Below are 19,801 nucleotides of genomic sequence, written 5' to 3'. Positions count from 1 at the left end.
ACTAAAAACAGATTGAAAGGTTTTAATATAAAACAGTTAAATATATGCAGTATATATATAAAGAGACATAAAGATATATATAAAAAATATATATATAACAATAAGAAACAGAAATAAAAGAAAATGTAGTCACCTGCTGGTTTTCCAGGTTTATATCCTGGTACTCCCCCAGCTCCTGTAAGAAAGACCGGAAGATTGTCAGCCATTCAAAATCAACAGCATCACTGACAGCCCAATTGTTAGAAAAGGTATTTTCTCAAATATGGAATTAATCCCAGCCTTGTGGAGAGCAAAATCTTCCTCCTTAGGAGTTAACAAAATCCAAGAAGATGAACCCTGAAATGTTTCGCTATGAATTCAAGCATCGTATGTCATGTTTTTATTATTTGTTTTGATTTCAAGGAGACTCTTTGTAAACAAAGAGATATAAAAGCCCTTTTATGCCCAACTGCTTGACAAATTCATCGAATAGAAAGATTGGCTTACATGGCAAGTTTGAAAACATACACGATTGTTTATATAAAACACACGAAACACACACCTGAAAATACCCAGATTCTAAGTAACAAATAATCATGTGCCTGTACTGTCGGTTGCATTAATGTTTGTGATGTTATAAATAGTAATGCGTAGTGCGTATGAAGGAGTTATGATGATCATTTTTAGTCTCATTCATCAATGAAGATCTTACCTGGATATAGGCCACCAACTCCAGCTGGTAAGTAGACACCTGAAATATAGCAGAACATTCACTTCACTGTTATTGAATTAATAAGTTACAACTGAGAGATTATATTTATCAGCTTAAAAGAGATGCCTATTGTATGATTTGAGAAAATGTTTTGAAATCGGAATGAAAATATTGGATACATGCTGTGTTCATCATTTGTTTTCTTGCAAAACGCAACAATTGTGGAAATGTGTACTGAAGATGCAAACTAAATAATATCTTATTATGCAACCATTTGTATGTTATGTAGAAAAATAAGTAGATCTATAATGATTTACTGGTAACATTTTACTTGAATGAGGCTAAGTAACATAATCTTTAATACAAATCATTACAAGAATGTACTGTAGCAGGGTTATAGTAATAACATTACAATTAGAAAATGAATATATACAGTATACTGTACTGTATATTTTGAGGGGCCAAGCAGCACCTGAATATATATACTGTATGGTTTAGGGAAGTTATAATCACAAACAGAAGCAAATAAATACATAAATACCAACAAATCATAATAATCTGAGTTTGTTTCCCTCCTTAGACTTTGTCAAGAGAACACATTTAGCACAGCTCAGCTAGAATATGCAAAATTAGACTTGTTTTAGATTTAACAAATTCTGGGGAAAAGAATGCTCTCTACTTTAGTCATTCTATAGCTGCTCATTACTCTCCAGGGGTGTGTGAGCAAATGGATCAAATAATGTTAAAGAGATTTTATTACCCGCATGACCACTACACATCACGAACCTTTATGATGTTGGAAATGGGCTCTACATGTGTTGTGTGGCCATTTAATCTAAACCACATGTCAAGTGCCCAAGTGTGCTAATAAGCAAATATATTGTGCATTAATACTGCAAGGGGTGTAAATGCATTTCTTCTTTCTACCGGCATTTAGGTTGGATACAGCAGTCAACTCCAAGACTACAGAACTACAGCATTCATATCAATTGCTTTTTCATTGAATTTTAAGCTACCAGAGTGCTTGAGTCCTCTGGGTGTTCCACAGAGAGGCAGAATTGCACTGAAACCAAGACATTTTGTTACTAATCCCTAGTTCAGCATTCTGCCAAATGTCTCCATGCACAACACTGAGACTCTTGTCATGCATCAGCAAGGTGTTGGAGAGCTTCATAACTGTGTTGCAAAAGACACTCAAAGATAATGAGCTAGAGGTTGTAACAAGAGCCTAAAACTGAGAGATGACAGTGGTGTATATTTTGCATGAAGCAACAGACTGTCAAAAACGTCCTTCAATTGCATAGACAAACATGGCAATGAAACAATACTGTGTGCAGTGCAAGAGAAGAAGGTAGTGAGCTTGCATGCAAAACACAATTGAAAGTAACAATATAGAACAGGGGCTAGCAAATCCGAAGCTCTTCCGATATACTTTGCTTCAGTGTATTCAATAAGTTCTGAACTGTATTCAATAGACCTGTGACCTGCTTGCTGTGAAACAACTGCAGTAAAGAAATCTGGAATATAATTGGAAAGGAAACCCATCCCCAACACACTGTCAGCTACACATGGGGATTGGATATCAAGAGATAACTCAAGAGACTCTCCATTTGTGTGACCTTAGGAATTAGATAATTTGCGATTAAACGATGGCCGAGCAAGTGCACTGAGTGTAACTTCACACTAACTAGTGTAACTAGTTTCTCTAGGAGAGAGGTGGCACTTTTTTATACTACAATTGCTATTTTTTAAGACTTCCCTGCAGGCGACCAGTTGGAGTAATGTGTCTGAATTATAAAACCAAGAATTCTCTAACGGTTTTGGAGTGCAATTGTGTAAAAATATTATTCCACGAATGTGTAAAACGAGCTAAAACAGAGTCCTTTGGAAGAGGTGTATTAGGAGTGTAGTGAGCTGGTGTTTCAATAGCAAATGACCCCAGTACTCTAACAGATCTTGAACAAGAATGTTTTGAGCTGGTTTTAATCAAAATAATGATAGGAAGTGGAGTGTGGCTTGTGTGATATTAAGTTCCATGCCTCGTGCCTCTGCAGTATTAAATCCTGGATTGTCTGCCATGTGAAATGTCTGAAACACACGCATATCTCAGGACCCAGAAATGCAGCCTGTCATACATTGTTATGACATTCTCTGTTTACATTTTTTTCCCCAAACAGAACATAAGACAAAAAAAAGAACATTTCAATATTTAACAATGGCCAATTTTGAATGTCTGTTCTCTTTAAATATTTTTTCTCTTGTTAAGGCTTGTCAAATGTAGTTTTCTGGCTTTAACTATAACCTGCTGCCATTTTAAATTTGATATAAAATGACAACGTATTGCTCTGCTAAATCTGAAGTACACATTTGTACTCTGTTTACTTTGATATTCTTTAATCAATAGGTTTAAGAAAAGCATGATGCACTACCTTAATTAGCACATTTTTCAAATGCTGTAACGCCATATATCACAGGTGTAGTGTTAAAAAATTATGTTTGAAAGATACCAAAGAACATAATGAATCCTTTAGCAATAAATATCTTCTTTATAGGTTGTGTTGATGATATCCTGTTAAATCTTTAGCAGTCAAAAAATGAAAGACCCCAGAGTGACCGTATTAATAAAGTGGAAAGTTACTACAGTATACAGTATTAACACAACTCTATGCACTATTTACCATACGCATGTTAAATATCATTTTGCTTAAATTTTTGTAGTGTTAGAATTTGACTAAAACTTCATGAGTGCTTTAATGTTCAAAACTAGTTGAATTCTAACTACTCACTGCAGTTTTGTGACCAGTTCTTCAAGTCTGGTCTTGTTCTAAATGTAGACAGCACTACAGCACGACAGGTGCGAAAAAACAAACTCCACAGCTGCACAGAGAAATGGATAAGACGAGAAAGGAGAGCAGCTCCAAGGCCGAAACAAGCACCGAAAAACCCGTAAATCGACATAATCAGATCGAGAAGCTCCTGTCTGACTGCACCCCTCCCAGCAGCAAACTAAGACGATGTATGTTGCCAGCGCTGCAGCTGCAGAAGCGGGCACAGGGTGGTACGGTGGCTCTGGTTCATACTGTACAGTAAGTTAGTGGCTCAGCTCAGAATCAAAGCAATGATTTCCTGTCTCCTGTATGAGAGGGCTTTTCACAAACATGCTTTTCCCCAGTTTATTCAGTGCCAAACTGTTCTCTCTAACTTTAAAGTGATATCTCACAGTAAGGATACAATCAGAAAAAATGCAGCATTTAGATAGATAGATAGATACTTTATTGATCCCGTGAGGGAAATTGCAGTGCAACAGCAGCTTTACACAGACAACACTGCCACAGTGTAACGAATGATACAATAATAATAATAGTACAATACATACAATACAATCAGTACAGTGAGGGGTGCACTAAAAGAGTTACTCACAGTCCGGACACACAAAGAACAAACTAGAACAGAACAGTACGCAGAAAAATCGTATCACACATAAGAATATAAATATAGATGTAAATATAGATATAGATATAAATATAAATCTATTGCACGGGTCCCTGGCATGTATTGCACAAAAAACGGTTGTAAACGGGAAAAGAAAAGAAAGAGAACAGATGTAGCAGTAGATGTGTAGATGCGTTCAGTCCAGAAACAGGTCACTGTCGATGTTGCCTCTGCCCAGACGCAAGGTGGATGCGTTGTACAGTCTTATGGCAGACGGCAAGAATGTCCTCCTGTAGCGCTCCCTGTCGCACCGTGGATGAATCAGTCTATTGCTGAACGTGCTCTTCATTTCTACAAGCCTGTCATAGAGGGGATGGGAGAAGTTGTCCATGATGGCCTCTAGTTTGGACACCATTCTCCTCTCAGCCACTACCTCCAAGGTATACCATTTAAAGAAAGGTATAGTATTAATAAAGTAGTTCAGATGGGTAGCTGCGTCAGCATGCGTAGGCTGCAAAGGAACAAGTAAAGGTTTATTCCATGCTGAAAAGAGAAGAGAGAAAACTCAACATTTCGGCTGTGGGCTGTTGTTTTCTTTCTTCTCTTTTCAGCATGGAATAAACCTATTACTTGTTCCTTTGTAGTATTAATAAATGCACCTTTATATCTTAGCAGTACATTATGTGGCGTAAGTTAATACCGCATAATGGTGCACAATGTACAAGGACACAATAAGCATTTGTTATTTTTAGGAAGGAAAAATATTTTTATGGATTATGTTTATTGCATTATTTCATTTTAATCTTCTTAGCTCAGAAGCTACAGTCTTTAATTTGGAGCCTTTGCTTATTATTTGTTTTCCTGCAGGAACAGATTCGTTCCATTTCTCAGCTTCAGCCTGTTTACAATCTGTATCCAGAGTGCTTCATTTCGAGACAAGGGGGTAACAAAATATGGACCGCAATCACGTAGTAGTCCATGGCCAATAGTCAATCAATAGTCACATCGTGAGACCGTTCTCTGCTTGTGTCTTGTGTTAACTCATGTTCACACTGGATTGCAACACTGGATTTGAAGGACAGCCAACTACTGTGAGCAATGGGGTCACTTCAGGGAAGCACATAAGGTCGTGGTGCTTAACTCTGTTCTTGAGACGCACCATAATTGCTCATCTAATGACCATATCAATCCCAAATCCTTCTTTCATCTGCTCTTGTACATTGAGTTCCAGGCACTGGTCCCCAACCACAGCAATCAAGCAGAATTCTTAGGTAACCCCCCAACCCCGTGAAATTATCAGATTCCCTTAGCTCCATACCAGAAGGTTATATCACTGTGTGGAAGAATTCTTCTGGAAACTAACCATTTAAAACTATCTGATATTACACTGATGCATTGGATGTTACCCAAATCAAACAACTTGCCTTAAACTGTTTTGAGGAAGACTTTTCAATGTCAGAGAGAAGGTAAAGGAGGCTGTTAGTCACTATTTCCATCCTTGTTGAGGTCTTTTGTAATCTAATTTTCTGAACGAGGGGCAGTTTCAACTCACAAGTTATTTGACCCGCAAGCTCGTTTATAAACCTTTATATTCCTTTTATATTCCAACTTTTTTTATTGGTCAGTGAAACTGGCATTAAATACTGGCCAGTTCTTCTTCTTTAACGAAGCCATTTCTTATTTTACTCTCAAGTTATTTTGTTGTTGGTAGTAACAAAATATTGGCCACTCACGATTCAAACTTCGAACTGTTTTGTTTTTTTTTCTCAGGGAAAGTCACATTGAAAGATTAACAGTATTCATACAAGAGAATAAAGCATCCAGTCATTTTTGTTTTCACTCAATCCCTCCAGTCTAAACAAAGCAATAACAGAAAAAAGCCAAACCCAAACACACTGAGAGCACACTCATGAAGTTGCAAGCTGCAGTCATAATGTGGCAGGTTTCTCTCCTCAGAATCTGAACCATGATGAACTGTTCTTGTCCACATCAACACTGAATACAACCTCATGTCATTTCACTAAGATTTTCCTTGTAGTTTTAAACAGTAGTTATGTCAGTGCTACTCACCTTTGCTGGCAAGTTTCTAAACAGGCCTTTACTAATGACTCGCTGGAACATGTACATGTGAATCTAATGGAGTGTCACTTTCAGAGTGAGGAATTCAACACCTTCTCACAAAAGACTTCACATATCTTTCCAGAGGGCTGTTAGGTGAATTGTGTGCCGCTTTGGTAAAACCGAGAAACTCAAAAGGTTTCTCAGCATGCTGGTTTCTGATGCCAGCTGGTTTTTAAAGCTTTTATTTGAATCCAGCAGGTGCGTTTTTTTCCAAAAGGAATGAAGACCATACTTATGGTTCATTTCTTACCTTGCAAGCACCACGTTTAAACAGCCAGCATGGGCAGTCTGTCATATCCAGTGTTTGCATTGTTAAGCTTCATTCACCAGAGCTCACGTGTGGAGAAAAGAGAAGGATGTGACCCTTCATGGATCCCCTGTGTTCCACCTTTGCACTGTGAGCAAAGGTGATACATGGAGCTGTATTTTACAGCATTAGCACAAGGTGGTGGATGGCCACAACTCGAACAACCCTTCCCAGCACTCCCAACCCTGTTGGATCCACCAAACAACATCTGCGGCACAGAAAACCTGAATGTCAAGTATGCCAAGTCAAATAAACACGAGACAGAGCCACCCCTGGTTAAAAAAGAACGATGGAGTTTGAATTCTGCTCTCATCTGAGCAGCATTTATCTTACTCTGCTGAAGGTCTTGGCAGAAGGAATGCAGTGTTTGTAAAAGGGAACTTGAATATCTTGAATAAAAAGAAAAGCAAAGAATCCGATCCACATTCCCACAACAGGAAGGCTTTGTAAACATACACACACATTACAGGTTACAGGTTAATTATTTTGACAAGTACAACTCATCTGTTCCATGCTCCCGACACAAACAATAATAAGAGAAAGTAATTGTTGTTATTTCATTGTGGAAAATCTCCTAAACATTTCCTTGAAACTACTGTTAGAATTGTTATACCTAAGTTTAGCTGCTAAAAATGGTGGAAATGGATTCCATAAACTGACACCTGCTACATTTTGAATTTGCCTAATAGGAAGAGCATTATAATTATATAATTATAATAAATTCCTTTTAACAGGAGTTTTAACAGTCCAGAGACTCTACAGATGAATTTGCAGTATGGTACCAGCAGGAAACAGTAATGGGATTCATACAGATGGAATTATATGAAAGTATATTCCCATCTATTTTCATGGCATGGCTCGTACTGTATCTGGCTTTCTTACCAACAGCTGTGGCCCGAAACCTTAAAATTACTACAGTTTTTATACTTATTAGTACTACTGTTAATATATTACTATAAAATGTAAGCTGCACGATCTATCTACAATGATACAATTTTTAAACAAAGAATGTGCTAAATAAAGGAAGTAGGCCCTAAAATACATAATATAATTAAGATGCACAACTCATGTACTTTATACAGATGTAAAGTAATCCAATATGTTCCTGAATTTTAACAAATACATATAGTATGTCCTTTAACTGTTCATATAATGTAATATTATTAGTTTCATTTACAGTATGTGATTAGTTTATATCATTACTGCACAGAAATACTGCTTTCGAAGATATATATCTTAAACTATTTAAGTGTCTTAATATTCGCTTGGGATCATTTTCAACTTCGCTGTTTCCTCTTTTCCTGAAACTTTGAAAACATCATTTTGAACGTAAGTAGATCAATGTGTTCTGTGTAAAATAAATGATTAAAAATTCTGGTTTTAGTAGCATATCATGGGTGTTGCAAGTCTAAGGGAACTACAGTGTGATGATTAAAACTGAAAGTTTGAAAAGCTTTTCTCCATAGCTCTTAAGGTTTTACAGCAATGCTGATCAATTGGACTCAATGGTGCTGTAATCTTCCCTGGACACATTTTGAGAGAGCTGGAGGTGCTACGAACCAGTGCCAAGAAATCCACCACATTTCCTGAAATTAAGGACCTGTCCTATATGATTTCTAATTTCAAGTCAAAAGAAATAAAAAACAACAACATTCTGGCTCTCCACAGTTACTCTTGTGTCAGGTGCTTTTCAGATTTGGTGGAACTAAAAGCCCATTGAGAGAGATAATCTTTGGCATACTCAGCCTGCAGTTATACTGGCCAATTAAATAGATTCATTTTTGGCATCTAGCTACTCCTAGACCACAGACCAAAGAAGTACATTCTAATGAATAAATAAGGAGCTTAGGGAATTTTTAAAATGCCACGAACATAAAAAGGTCAGATGGGCATGTGACTAAAAGGAAGTCATAGCACGAGACTTGCTACATTTATTTTAAACGTACTCATTGAATGAAGGAATTTCATGCATTTCCAAATATTTAGTTGGTATTGTACAGAAAGTAACTTATGGCTCTTGCACAATGTACATACAGCAGAGGTGCTAAGGCATACTGCATAATTGGCAGTTTATGGTTGTGAACAAATCATTTCTCACTTCTGACTTCCAGCCTAGGACGCCAGAGATGCTTCAGATTAAAATGACAAATCTGCTAATAGGTATCTCATTTCTAATGAGGCTGAGCAATGAATTTCAAATAAACTTTCTTTTCAGCTGATCTGCCAACTATATGGAAGTCTTTGCAGCACGAGAGCTGAGCTGAAGCTCAACGGGTCTGCAGTGCGCGAGTCTCTGCAGGTCTAGCTTTCCAAAGACCTGTCAAGAGAAGACGTAGACTGAGCTTGATCTATGTGGTACTAAGGATAACAAAACCCCACTGGAGAAACACAGTTTGTAAGAAGGGATGTGTGAATGTAAAATTCCAAAATATCAGTAAGAACCGCCTAATTTATAGAAGTTAACACAGTCTCTATGAAAGTTCACCTAGAAGACTCCCTCCTAACAATAGGTTACTTTAAATAACAGGTTACTTCAGGGTAGCTTCACTGGCTACTGGTTTTCCTTTTTGGGAGGATAGTACACTAAATTGCTCCATAGAATACTACAGAGTTATATATCTGGACATTTATGCTGTACTGATGTCTAGGTGGTTAAAGCAATGGATTAGGGAAGAAAGGCTATAGCATCACCTTGGGTGTTTTTGGTGCAGGTTAATTCTCAAAGTCTATTCATGTTGTTTCCATACAGACATTTCAAGTGTCAATGCCAGCCTACTGCAATCCAGATGAAAACTGAACAGTCAAGCACTGTCTGGTTGATATTAAAGGTACACTACGTATATATTAATTTAAGTGTGTGAGTATTGATCCCAAATCCCAGCCCAAATAGTTGGTTCTTAATATCAATAAGACAGGTGTCTTCTCTCCTAGCCCATTTTATAAACTCCTAAAAAAAGAAGTTCAGTTTATAAACTGTTTGATCTCAGAATGAAGCTCAACCTTGCCAGCAGCTGTTACGAATCATCTGGAAAGATAAAGAAAACTCTTATGTTGATGTGCTTGAAAGGAGTTTAAACATTTCTGAAATCAACAGTTCAGTGACAGAACAAGATCTAAAATAAAGCTAAGTATCACTGTCTGGCACAAGAAAATGTTCTGCACAGACATAACAAACCCAAAACTTATTGTCAGAGTCACTATTTATCAAAATTGATGATCTAGGCTGATTCACACCAGATTAGGTAACAAAATATCACTGACAGGGTAAATAATGGTGTATAACATTTCTAAAGTCTTGAGGCAGCAGACGGAAAACTTCATAACACAGGAGTCATTAATTATAAACTGACATGCCGCTAAATTGTAACTTTGAGCCCTAAAATATACCAAGCAGAAATTAGGGTTCATTAAATAAAGTGTAATTTATTTGGGGGTTGCCAAATGGCTCAGCAGACAGGTTGAGCTCATTGTACTCTACGCTCCAAGAATTGTGGGTTCAAGCCTGAGTCATGCCATTATCCTATTGGGACCAAGACTCTCTCAGCTCCTAGGACACAATGGCCTCTGTGGCCTCCCAGGTGCTTCCGGGGTCATAGTGTAGCAGGTGAGGGACACACATCTCCTCCAATCAGTGCTAAACTTCTCATGTAGGGCGGTGCTGCCTGTGACATGTTAACAGATGATTGGTTCAAGAGTGGGCGGGTCAGATGAGTCTGACTACACTTTCCACAAGCATCCCCCCCACCCCTCCACCCCCCTCCTATTCACAGGTTGAGGGGATTGTCGCTGTGATCCCGAGAAGTGTGAAAAACACAATTGGAGTGTTCAGTTCAGGTGGGTACATGACCAAAAATAAATCTGAATTCTAGATCTGAAAAAATCTCATCGGATTTCTGCTTGTGAACTGTAAGTTGCTGTTGTTGTCAGTACTCCATGTAAACAACCGTGAAATGGTGTGGCTCCAGTTTGGACTGTGTCTTGATTTACAGGTATTAGACATAAGTACTACTGTATTTGACCAGCAAAGATCACAGGAACAAAAACAACCACAAAAAATGAAATAGTAGAAATTGGAATCCCTTTTCCAATTCTAAGTAATATTATTTTGGCTTGATATTGGAACAGATACAATACATGCCATCTAAAACTATTTCAAGGATCAATTTATTCAGGTTTCATCAGACAGTTAATGCTACCAGGGAACAATTTTTAAACAGCACGATTTGCAAAGCGATTTTAATGTTTCATCTTTGTTGAAATTCATCAAATGTTGACTGAAGCAAACCACACGCAGCTAGCTTTGCAGGAATTTATCAGATGATTCTGATTATATTTATTCTCCCCTGCCCCAGTTCTTGTCTTTATGAACTTGGCAGACATCATTTGTTTGTGCAACGCTGAATACAAAACATCTGCATTGAAATGTTGAGTGAATGACATATGGAGATAAATTACATACTATATCGTCTGTCTACTTCCAAAGCATCTGAGTGAGGTACCCCCCTTCTAAAGCATGTAATGGAACAAATCAGTAAACAGCATTTCAGGTTCATTTCAGGGACTCATAAATACACCCAAATGAAGCACAATATAGGCACATACAGTATAGTGATGATGTGGCTTGATAGCAATTGGCTATATCTCTGAGTGTCTAAGACCAGCTGTGTTGTGCATCTGCAGTTATCTCTCTGCCATACAAGAGCACATGGAGATGATTTTGGAACTTGTGAAATGTGAAGATGAAGATGAATGGCATCGCTGGAATATTTCTTCTGTCTGAGATCAAAGTAAAACATTGTGCACCACTGACATTCTGCAGTATCTTAAGACATTCCAGTAACTTTATTTGGCCAAACAATAGAGGCTTTTGTCTGCATCTTTCTACTGTCACCCTTTACCACTGATTTACCTTTCTGGATCCATTCAGTGTACACCATACTGTCCAGAAAGCAGGCGTACATCAAATGTAGGGTGAAATAACTGCTTACTCCTTAAAAATAAGATTAATTCTGATAGACCAGATCAAATCTTCCAGTCTCTCTCTTAAGGACACATAATCCCAACCTTGTGGAAAAGCCTTGTTTAACATGATTTGTCATTTGAAATACCTGTATGTCAGTTTATAGCCTGTCTGTAAAGTATGAAAGATTCAATACCCTTTTTTCTGTTCTGTGAGGACATTCAAATTCTACAATAAGTCCATAGCAGCTGCAAAAACTAAGATATTTTAAATGAAACACTCCTGCTACTATAAAAGGACAAAATAGTCCTTGGTTATGCAGGCAGACTAGAATGTATGGCTGCCATAATTCCTCTCTAAATCTGCTTGACACAATCAGGAAAATGCCAGGACACAAACAGCTGTGAAACAGATATCTAACAGGAGGCAAGGTTGCAGGAGAAATTATTCAAAGTCAGTAAATAAATCACTCTGAACACTGCTTGCCAGAACCAGCATTACATGGATCCCAATTAGGTCTGAAGAACTCTGTGACTCAAATCCAAAAGGGGGAAAAGGGGACAAAGAGGAAGAAGGAAAGGTGAGAGAAAGATAGGCGCAGCACGCTTTCTTTGCAGTATTTTCTTTGTTGGTGGTAAACACTGTTGCAACCCCATGTCAGGTCTCCAGACCTCTGCAATCACCGCATTACTAATTTCAGACTCACTTATGCTTGCCCAGAAGTAAAGAATAATGCGAAATACCTGGAAAAGCCACTGTCCACCTGAAAGTCATTATGGGTAATTTGACTAGATGCACCCTCCAGCAGTGGATGCCTAGCTGTGTTTTTCACTACTTCTGCGCTAACTGTCTTCCCTACCCCTGGATAAGCTCGCCACAAAATGGAGTTTATATAGTTCGGGAGGTATGACAACAACCAAGTTCAATCAGACTCAGCTGTCAGTAATTAGCAATCGCTCCTGACATCCTTTCCTCTCCCAAAACACTATAAATATCTACGAGATCCCTATCTCTCTCTTTTGCACATCTCTTGCATCCCACCTCCACCCCATCTCCCCCTCTGCTGCTACCCCTTGGTCGTCCTGCTTGAGGGTCCTGGCCTCCTTGTCTTATGGCTGGGAGGTCAGCCCCCAGCCAAGCGGGTTAAACCAAAATTTCGCTCCATGATCCTTTCATGACTCTTTAATTGTGGGTGTTGTCATTCCTAGTGAATTTTTATTTGCCTCACTGAAGGACGCTTGAATCCAACCCAGTGTGAGCCGCGCAATTACAGCTAAACCATAACAAGTAATAGACCACTTACAGGCTTTCCAGCAACTCAGAAACACAAAAGCAACTCTACTACATAGTTTGCCAGTTCCAACCAGGTGAGAGAAACCCGCCTAAACTTCACATTTTTCATTTTCTACTTGGCGTAATCCATTTTGAATGCCTTTTTGTTCCGAAATGAGTGATCAGCCTCTGGAAGCAGCTCTGCTGAAAATGATATACAGCCTAATAATGAGCCAGAGCATGCTGGGTGCCAAGGCAGTGAGAATAGGCCATACAGAGATAAAGTTAATTAAGTGATCGCAACTAATTCTTTTTGCATTATTAGTATTATGTCCCTGACTGTTTTATTGTACATAAGTTAGACTGTCTCTCAACCAAGTCTGCCAACTCAAAACTGCCAAATTCAAGAATCCTTCAATATCTCTGGTCAAATAGAAAGATGGACATTATCTTTACACCTCACTTGGCCGGTCCAACCAAGTATGCAATGCCAAATAACTATTTTATTCTTTTGAAAATGTTATGCAATTGAATGTGGTTGATTTCTTTTTCAAAGTAAAAACATTACTTGATATAGATACCTCCACTGAGCTGTTGCAGTAAAGTGTCTGTGTTTCTTAATAGAGTACATACTAATAAAAAACGGTGTACTGTGTGAGCCTCTGGGTTGGGTTCAGCTAAAACAAAGGACGAGACATGGAATATAAGCTTAAAAAACAACAAAAAGTATCCAAAGCAAAAACCACCAACTGACTTCCAATAAACCGAGTGCAACTTGTTCTTAGAACATTAACTATGCAAACAGTAAAATGTAAACCTGCAAAACTCCCTCCAGTAGTAGGAAGGAACTAGTTAAGGGAAAGCATTTGAAACCATGCTACATGTCCACTATCATAAAAGTCCTGTTGATTTGTACTGTAACTATAACATCTTTGAAAGTGGAAATCTAACAAAGGGAAATTGTAGGTATAAACAACTGACAGCAAAGAAATCTACAGTAGCTATTCTTTCCTTTTGGGTATAACTGTATTTTCTTTTCTGTTTGAAAAAACAGAGGGCATTCTGTATGGGAGAAAGTGTCTTAAAGATGGTCTTATACACCAAAGGTGTTTTCCTATACCGGAAAGTTAAAGACACCTGAAAATGTGAATATAGATCAGTCTGACCATAAATATGGTAGCTGGACAAACTATTTTTCTTTGACTGTATTCATCCACTGACAGAATATCAGATTAAACATTTTTTAACTGCAACAAATTAGTTACAGATACAATGAACAACTGATCTGTAATTCTTTGAAACTTTCCAAACTATTCTTTCTCAGCCTTTTGCCTTTATAGTAGAGCCAAAGGAGATTTACATTTCAGAAAGAACTCAGCATGGCAACTAACATTTATAATGGCTTGCTCTAACTTAATTTCTTCAGAAAGCATTTCCCTAAAAGCCCTCTACATTTGGGCTGTAAATACAATATAGCATCCTTTCCTGTTACTTCTTATTGAGAAATTCAAGATTACCATAATGTTGATCATTATAATAGGACTTTGTCATTATAAACCAAAGTACTGTACATCTGCTATGTAACTCAGGATAGTTTACATACATACTTCTGAAAAAACTGACATTTGCTTTATACATAATTCTATATACAACACATGCTCTTCTAGATCTTGTATGTGAATGTTTTCCTAAAATATAATTTTACTTTAATCTGTCTTTTTCCAAAAATTGGAAGATGTGAACATTCTGTGAACACTATTATACTAGATGCTATACGTAAATCAATACGTCTAAGAAAATGGATCTATATCTGGAACTATGTACAGTATATACATTCAGGTGGGTAGCTGCGTCAGCATGCGTAGGCTGCAAAGGAACAAGTAATAGGTTTATTCCATGCTGAAAAAAAGAAGAAAGAGAACACAACGTTTCGGCCGTGGAGCCTTCTTCAGGTGTCACCTGAAGAAGGCTCCACGGCCGAAACGTTGTGTTCTCTTTCTTCTTTTTTTCAGCATGGAATAAACCTATTACTTGTTCCTTTACAGTATATACATGTATGCTTATTGGTACACTTTTTCCCATGTTATAATTTTGTAATTAACAATTATACATTACAGAAACAAGTCTGTATCTACTACATGCACAAAATAACAAGCAACATATAAGTTTACTTTCAAAGGAGAATGTTTATTCCTAAAACCAAAAACATCTTATATTAATCAACAACATACTCTTCAAATTAGAAAGAAACTGAAGACAAAACCTGTTTTCAATTGTGCAAAAATATGACATTTACACATTCATATTTAATTTGTATGAAAATAAATTCCAGTTTAAAATTACAGTGCAGAATGATCAGGATATAGTAAAGCAATGACAGTTCAGTTGGAAAGCAAGAGAACGTCAGTGAGAACAACGTTAAATGTTTTTGCAAAGCAAACTGCGAAAGGAGCCTCTTTGATCTCATTTGTGAATCTAGTGGGAACAAGGAACCCTCAGCAAAGATTAAACATTATTAACTGAAAGGGGGTGCATCAGCAAAGCAGCAGAATTTAGCTTCTGCGTGCGCTGCTCCTGAATCTCAGAATAACACTGCAATGAGGTTTCAGCGGCGACATGTGAAAGATTTTGAAACTGGCAATCACAAAATAAATCAGATAAATCAGAAGAGCACTGGCATGCTGTATAACACTGCAGGGTGAAGATGCTCTACCTTAAGACAAGTGCGCTGTCGAGAAGCTGTTACTGATTGCCGTGGGGTATAGAATTACAAATGTTCACCTACCTCCTTGAAGTGAGGGTTGATGCAGAGCGAAGAGGAGGAATCCTTGAAGGAGTGATACAATCTTCCTGCTAGCCATCTCGCTCCAAAATGCCCGAGACCTCTCTCAATCTGCTGGTTTTATCCCCGGCAAGCTAATTACCACTTACCCGGTCTTGAAAAAAAAACCCACAGAAAAGATACTGGACACTACGTAATTAAGAAAGGGCAAAGACTCGTAGTTCAATGGATCATTTCACTTTTTTCCCCCTATGTCTGGTGTTGCTGTTTTTATTCTGGTCACTCCTGCCAAAAGCTCGGAGCTCACTGCCAAGAAGAGTGAAAGAGCCCCCCCCCTCTCATTCCCACCCCCCTTCCACTCCCCCTCCCCATCCAAAAGGAACTTTGCCGTCTGCCAGATACTTGCATGGATTCTGAGAGGGCTTATTTTTTTTAAGTAAAAGAAAAGGGAAACTAAACAAGCCAGATAAGGCAATTACATTTTTTTTCTTTTCCAGTCTGCCTTCCTATTTTAGCCAACAGAATTGCAGTATGTTTGAAACACAATGCATTACCCAGAATGTAGTCATGTGGACTTCAAGAGACTAAAGACTTGACAACCAGACTTTGACCAACCACCACCCTCCCTGGGAGGCAGTGCGCTTAATTTAATTTAAAATACAGACGTTTTCGTGTTCACGCGCTCTCGGCAGATTACACGCTGAAGGCATAACCTTGGTTTGACATCAACAAAAAAAGGCAGAGAAATAAAAGTCCTGGCATGGCAAATTACAGCAAAAAGAACCAACCCTGACAAAAAGGTTCAGGCTAAAATTACAGTGTCGTTTTTCAATAAAGAACAGAGCTTCATGAAGTGTTCAAAGTGCACAGGAACGCATCTTGCATCCTTCAAATCTTCCTGATCATTTTCTATCAAAGGCTCAATGATGCCTTAAAAAAATGCCTTAGACTACTTAGCATATGAATGCAAAGATACAGCTGCCAGATCTCAGGCTTGATGCAGGTCTTGCCACCTTTGGCTATACAGTATACTGTAGTTCAAAGTTCACTGTACTGTAGAGCAGAAGAGAACTGGAAACTCTGTGGAATTCTTGAGCTGTCATCTTCAGCAGTAAAAAGACATGGGCTGAACATTGCTGTCGAACTATAGTGACCCAAAGGCACATGGCAGTGGCACATTGCAGTGCGATGGGTGAATATTGTTTTTAGCAGGGGACGGGACTCAGAGTAACGCTTGATAACAATCAGTGTATCCCATGGTTTTCAGCTTCACCACAGTGGCTTTGACAAATTCCCAGGGCTTTCAATCAGCTGCGAGCACGTTCCACAGATATTTTCACAGACGCCTGATGGATACTTCAGGGATTTCTGTGGGTTCCCACTAGCCCTCCAGAGAGCAATCTCTGACATGATGAAAAAGACCCCAAGCTCAGCTGTTATTATTTTTAGCGACATTCTACTCATGTTTGGAATTAAAATTTAGCGCAAAGGACAGGGGAAAACGTTATAAAACAAAATGTTGTTTCAGAATTATTCATTATGATGATGAAGCATGGCCTTGCGATAAGACCTTAGCCAAATAGACATGCCACCTGTCATACAGGCAATTTGCAAGGGTCACAGCCCTTGTTCAGAATTAAAAATGCCCAGCTGTGTTTGAAATGTGCACCTCTTGAATGGCCTCAATACAGTGTCATCAAGGTGACAATAATTTGCCACACTATTGTGGTCCCCTGAAGTGCTTTTTTCTGTCTTCTTTTTACAATTGCCAATTATTTATTTTTTCATACACTCCATTTGGAATCACCAGTTGTTCATCACGTTCGGTTTGATGCTTGGACCCTGCACCAGTGCAGGGAAGGAGAGAAGAGCCATTCTGGGGCTCCAGTCAGATGTGCAGGACTCTTTTTGATGGTGACAGTTGAAAGAAGGAGGAAACAGACAAGTTCCAGATACTCCTTTTGGAAGCCCTCTGTACTGGGATTGTTTTAGGGATGTGGATATAATTAAAAGTCCATGTTAAGCTGTCTTCTTCACAGCTTTGACATACTTCATTAACTTTACACTGCTGCTTAGGTCCCATCCAAGGCACTCCTGGTTTCCTAAAGTTTCTTTGTTGCTGATATATGATTCCTTCAAAAATGAGTTAGAAATAACTTTATAATGTTGAGTTGGCTCGCTCTTATTTAATTTTTATTTTCCTTTGTAGGAATATCGGAGGAGCTGGAATTCTTTGCCTTGTGTATATAAGATGTACCATGTACTGTTCATACAGTAGATAGATATTTACCCAATGGGACCACAGTTTTGTGACAGCTACCTAAAGTACAACAAACCTATAACCTGAAGTGAAGACATTTTAACAGCACAGAACAATCTTATTGAAGACAATATTTACCCGCTCTTAATATACTAGTCAAGACTTACAGAATGTGTAAAGGGACTATTTTAAAATGAGAGTAATCAATGTTATTTGTCACTAGGCACAAGGAAACATGCCCCATTATAGGATCTTGCCCAAAGTATTCCAATTGATTACAAGGATTTCAGAAATTCAGAAATCAAACGGATTTTTCACACAAAATAAATAGAACATATAACACAAAAAAACAAATGGTGGAAATATATAAAATGCCTTTTTAGTACACAGACTGAAATGTGGGTAAAATAGAAACATGTTTGTAGACAATGTTCTAGGGCATGGACGATGACAGTCCCTTTAGTTGCACGACCCACATCCAGAAACAATATTGACTCCTTCAAAGAATAATAATTTGCCTGGCCTTCAGACAGTTTTCCTTGGAATTGCAGCTGACCTTTATAGCTAAAAATACCCCATGTTCTTTCAGTATAGGAAAATTAATTATTAATGGTATTCTCTCTTGGAGTCTTATTCCAATCTATTTTGCTTTCTTTAAAAGAAGAATAGGAAGAAGAATACTTCCTTACACTTATGTAGCGTTTTTCTGGACACTCCTCTCAAAGTGCTTTACAGGTAACGAGGGATCCCCTCCACCGATACCAGTGTAGCCCCACCTGGATGATACGATGGCAGCCATAGTGCGCCAGTCCGTTCCCCACACACCAGTGGGGAGGAGAACAGAGAGATGAAGCCAGTTTATAGATGGGGATTATTAGGAGGCCATGATTGGTAAATCAGGAGGGAATCTGAATCTTCGTTGGATCAGAATACTCTGATACTCTGATTCAGTCTATTCTTGTTTGTGGCAGTGTTGCAATTTAGTAATTTTCTTCTGGTGCTCCCCACTACAAGAAAAAAAACGGTGATCCTCTACCTGCACTCCTATCAACTATGACTCCTGAATCCCCAGTTCTCCTTTTGCACTGGGGACTGAATTTGTGCTTCTGTTTTGATTTCATAAATACAAAGCCAGGTGAGAAAATGAAAGTGAATGTCTAACGGCTACTCATAGTTATTCACTGAACCTTCTTTTAAACATTTCTCATATCACAATTTCCCAGTTCCCAGTTTAGGCTAAACACCCTGTTTTAATTTTGTGAATATTTGTCTCTAAGTAAAGTGCAATCTCCAATAAGAACATGAGAATTGTTACAAAGAAGTGGAGGCCATGCAGTTCATCTGATAGTAGCACTTCTTCATAATTACCATTTGTTTCATGCTTCATGCTTCACTTTATTTCCGTACAGAAAAAATACTCCCATGCATGTAAATAAGTCCATCTACAAGCAAAAGAGGAAACAAGGGCCAATTTGTACAGTGAAGGGGAGACACTAGCAGAGGGGGTATCTGGCACGGCACAGAATTTCAAAGTTAATCTAGAGTGAGCAAGCAAGAAAGATCACTAATTAGTCCAGCAAAATTACAGCCCAGATTTTCTCTGCCTCACAAGTGCTCCAAGGGAGCAAATGTGAGCTTCAGAGCATTAGGAATGATCCATGAGAAAAATGGAAAAGTATGAGGTATGAAAGGTAAACAAAACTGAGGAAACTGAGATGGTGGTTATGAACAAATTACTTTTGCGTGGTGATACTTTCTCAATATTTCATGAACCTCAATCATGCTTTAAAAAGTGGTTTTGCTACCAAATGACTGCTTTTAACAACTGGTTTGAAATCCTATCAACAGATGGTGAGCATATTATCTAATTGTTCTGTACAGTAGCAGCTAATTGATTACAGCTATAATAAGAAAAATAGGAAGTGGTTGATGGTTTTTAAATACAGAACAAACTCACATGTACAGTAGCTGGGTGG

The 19,801-nt window shown here is 38.2% G+C and overlaps 1 protein-coding gene across 6 annotated transcripts in view; it reads right to left on the bottom strand.

Moving 5' to 3' along the window:
• Positions 1-16,007, bottom strand: part of elna (elastin a) — a 68,327-nt gene extending 52,320 nt beyond the window's left edge. For 5 of the 6 annotated variants that reach the window (XM_088906794.1, XM_088906798.1, XM_088906795.1 and 2 more), the window contains exons 1-3: positions 15,569-16,007; positions 692-730; positions 134-175 (exon numbers count right to left, since the gene is read on the bottom strand). In XM_088906794.1, coding sequence (XP_088762920.1) covers positions 134-175; positions 692-730; positions 15,569-15,644 — 157 coding nt within the window. In that variant the 5' untranslated portion in view covers positions 15,645-16,007. The remainder of the gene's footprint in view (positions 1-133; positions 176-691; positions 731-15,568) is intronic. The other variant, XM_088906799.1, reaches the window with a different exon arrangement.
• Positions 16,008-19,801: the final 3,794 nt, after the last annotated feature.

The sequence above is a fragment of the Atractosteus spatula genome, chromosome 27 (assembly GCF_055471065.1).
Source record: "Atractosteus spatula isolate fAtrSpa1 chromosome 27, fAtrSpa1.hap1, whole genome shotgun sequence".
Lineage (NCBI taxonomy): Eukaryota > Metazoa > Chordata > Actinopteri > Semionotiformes > Lepisosteidae > Atractosteus > Atractosteus spatula.
Note: the sequence above shows the minus strand (reverse complement) of the source record. Positions and strands in the feature narration are given on the sequence as shown.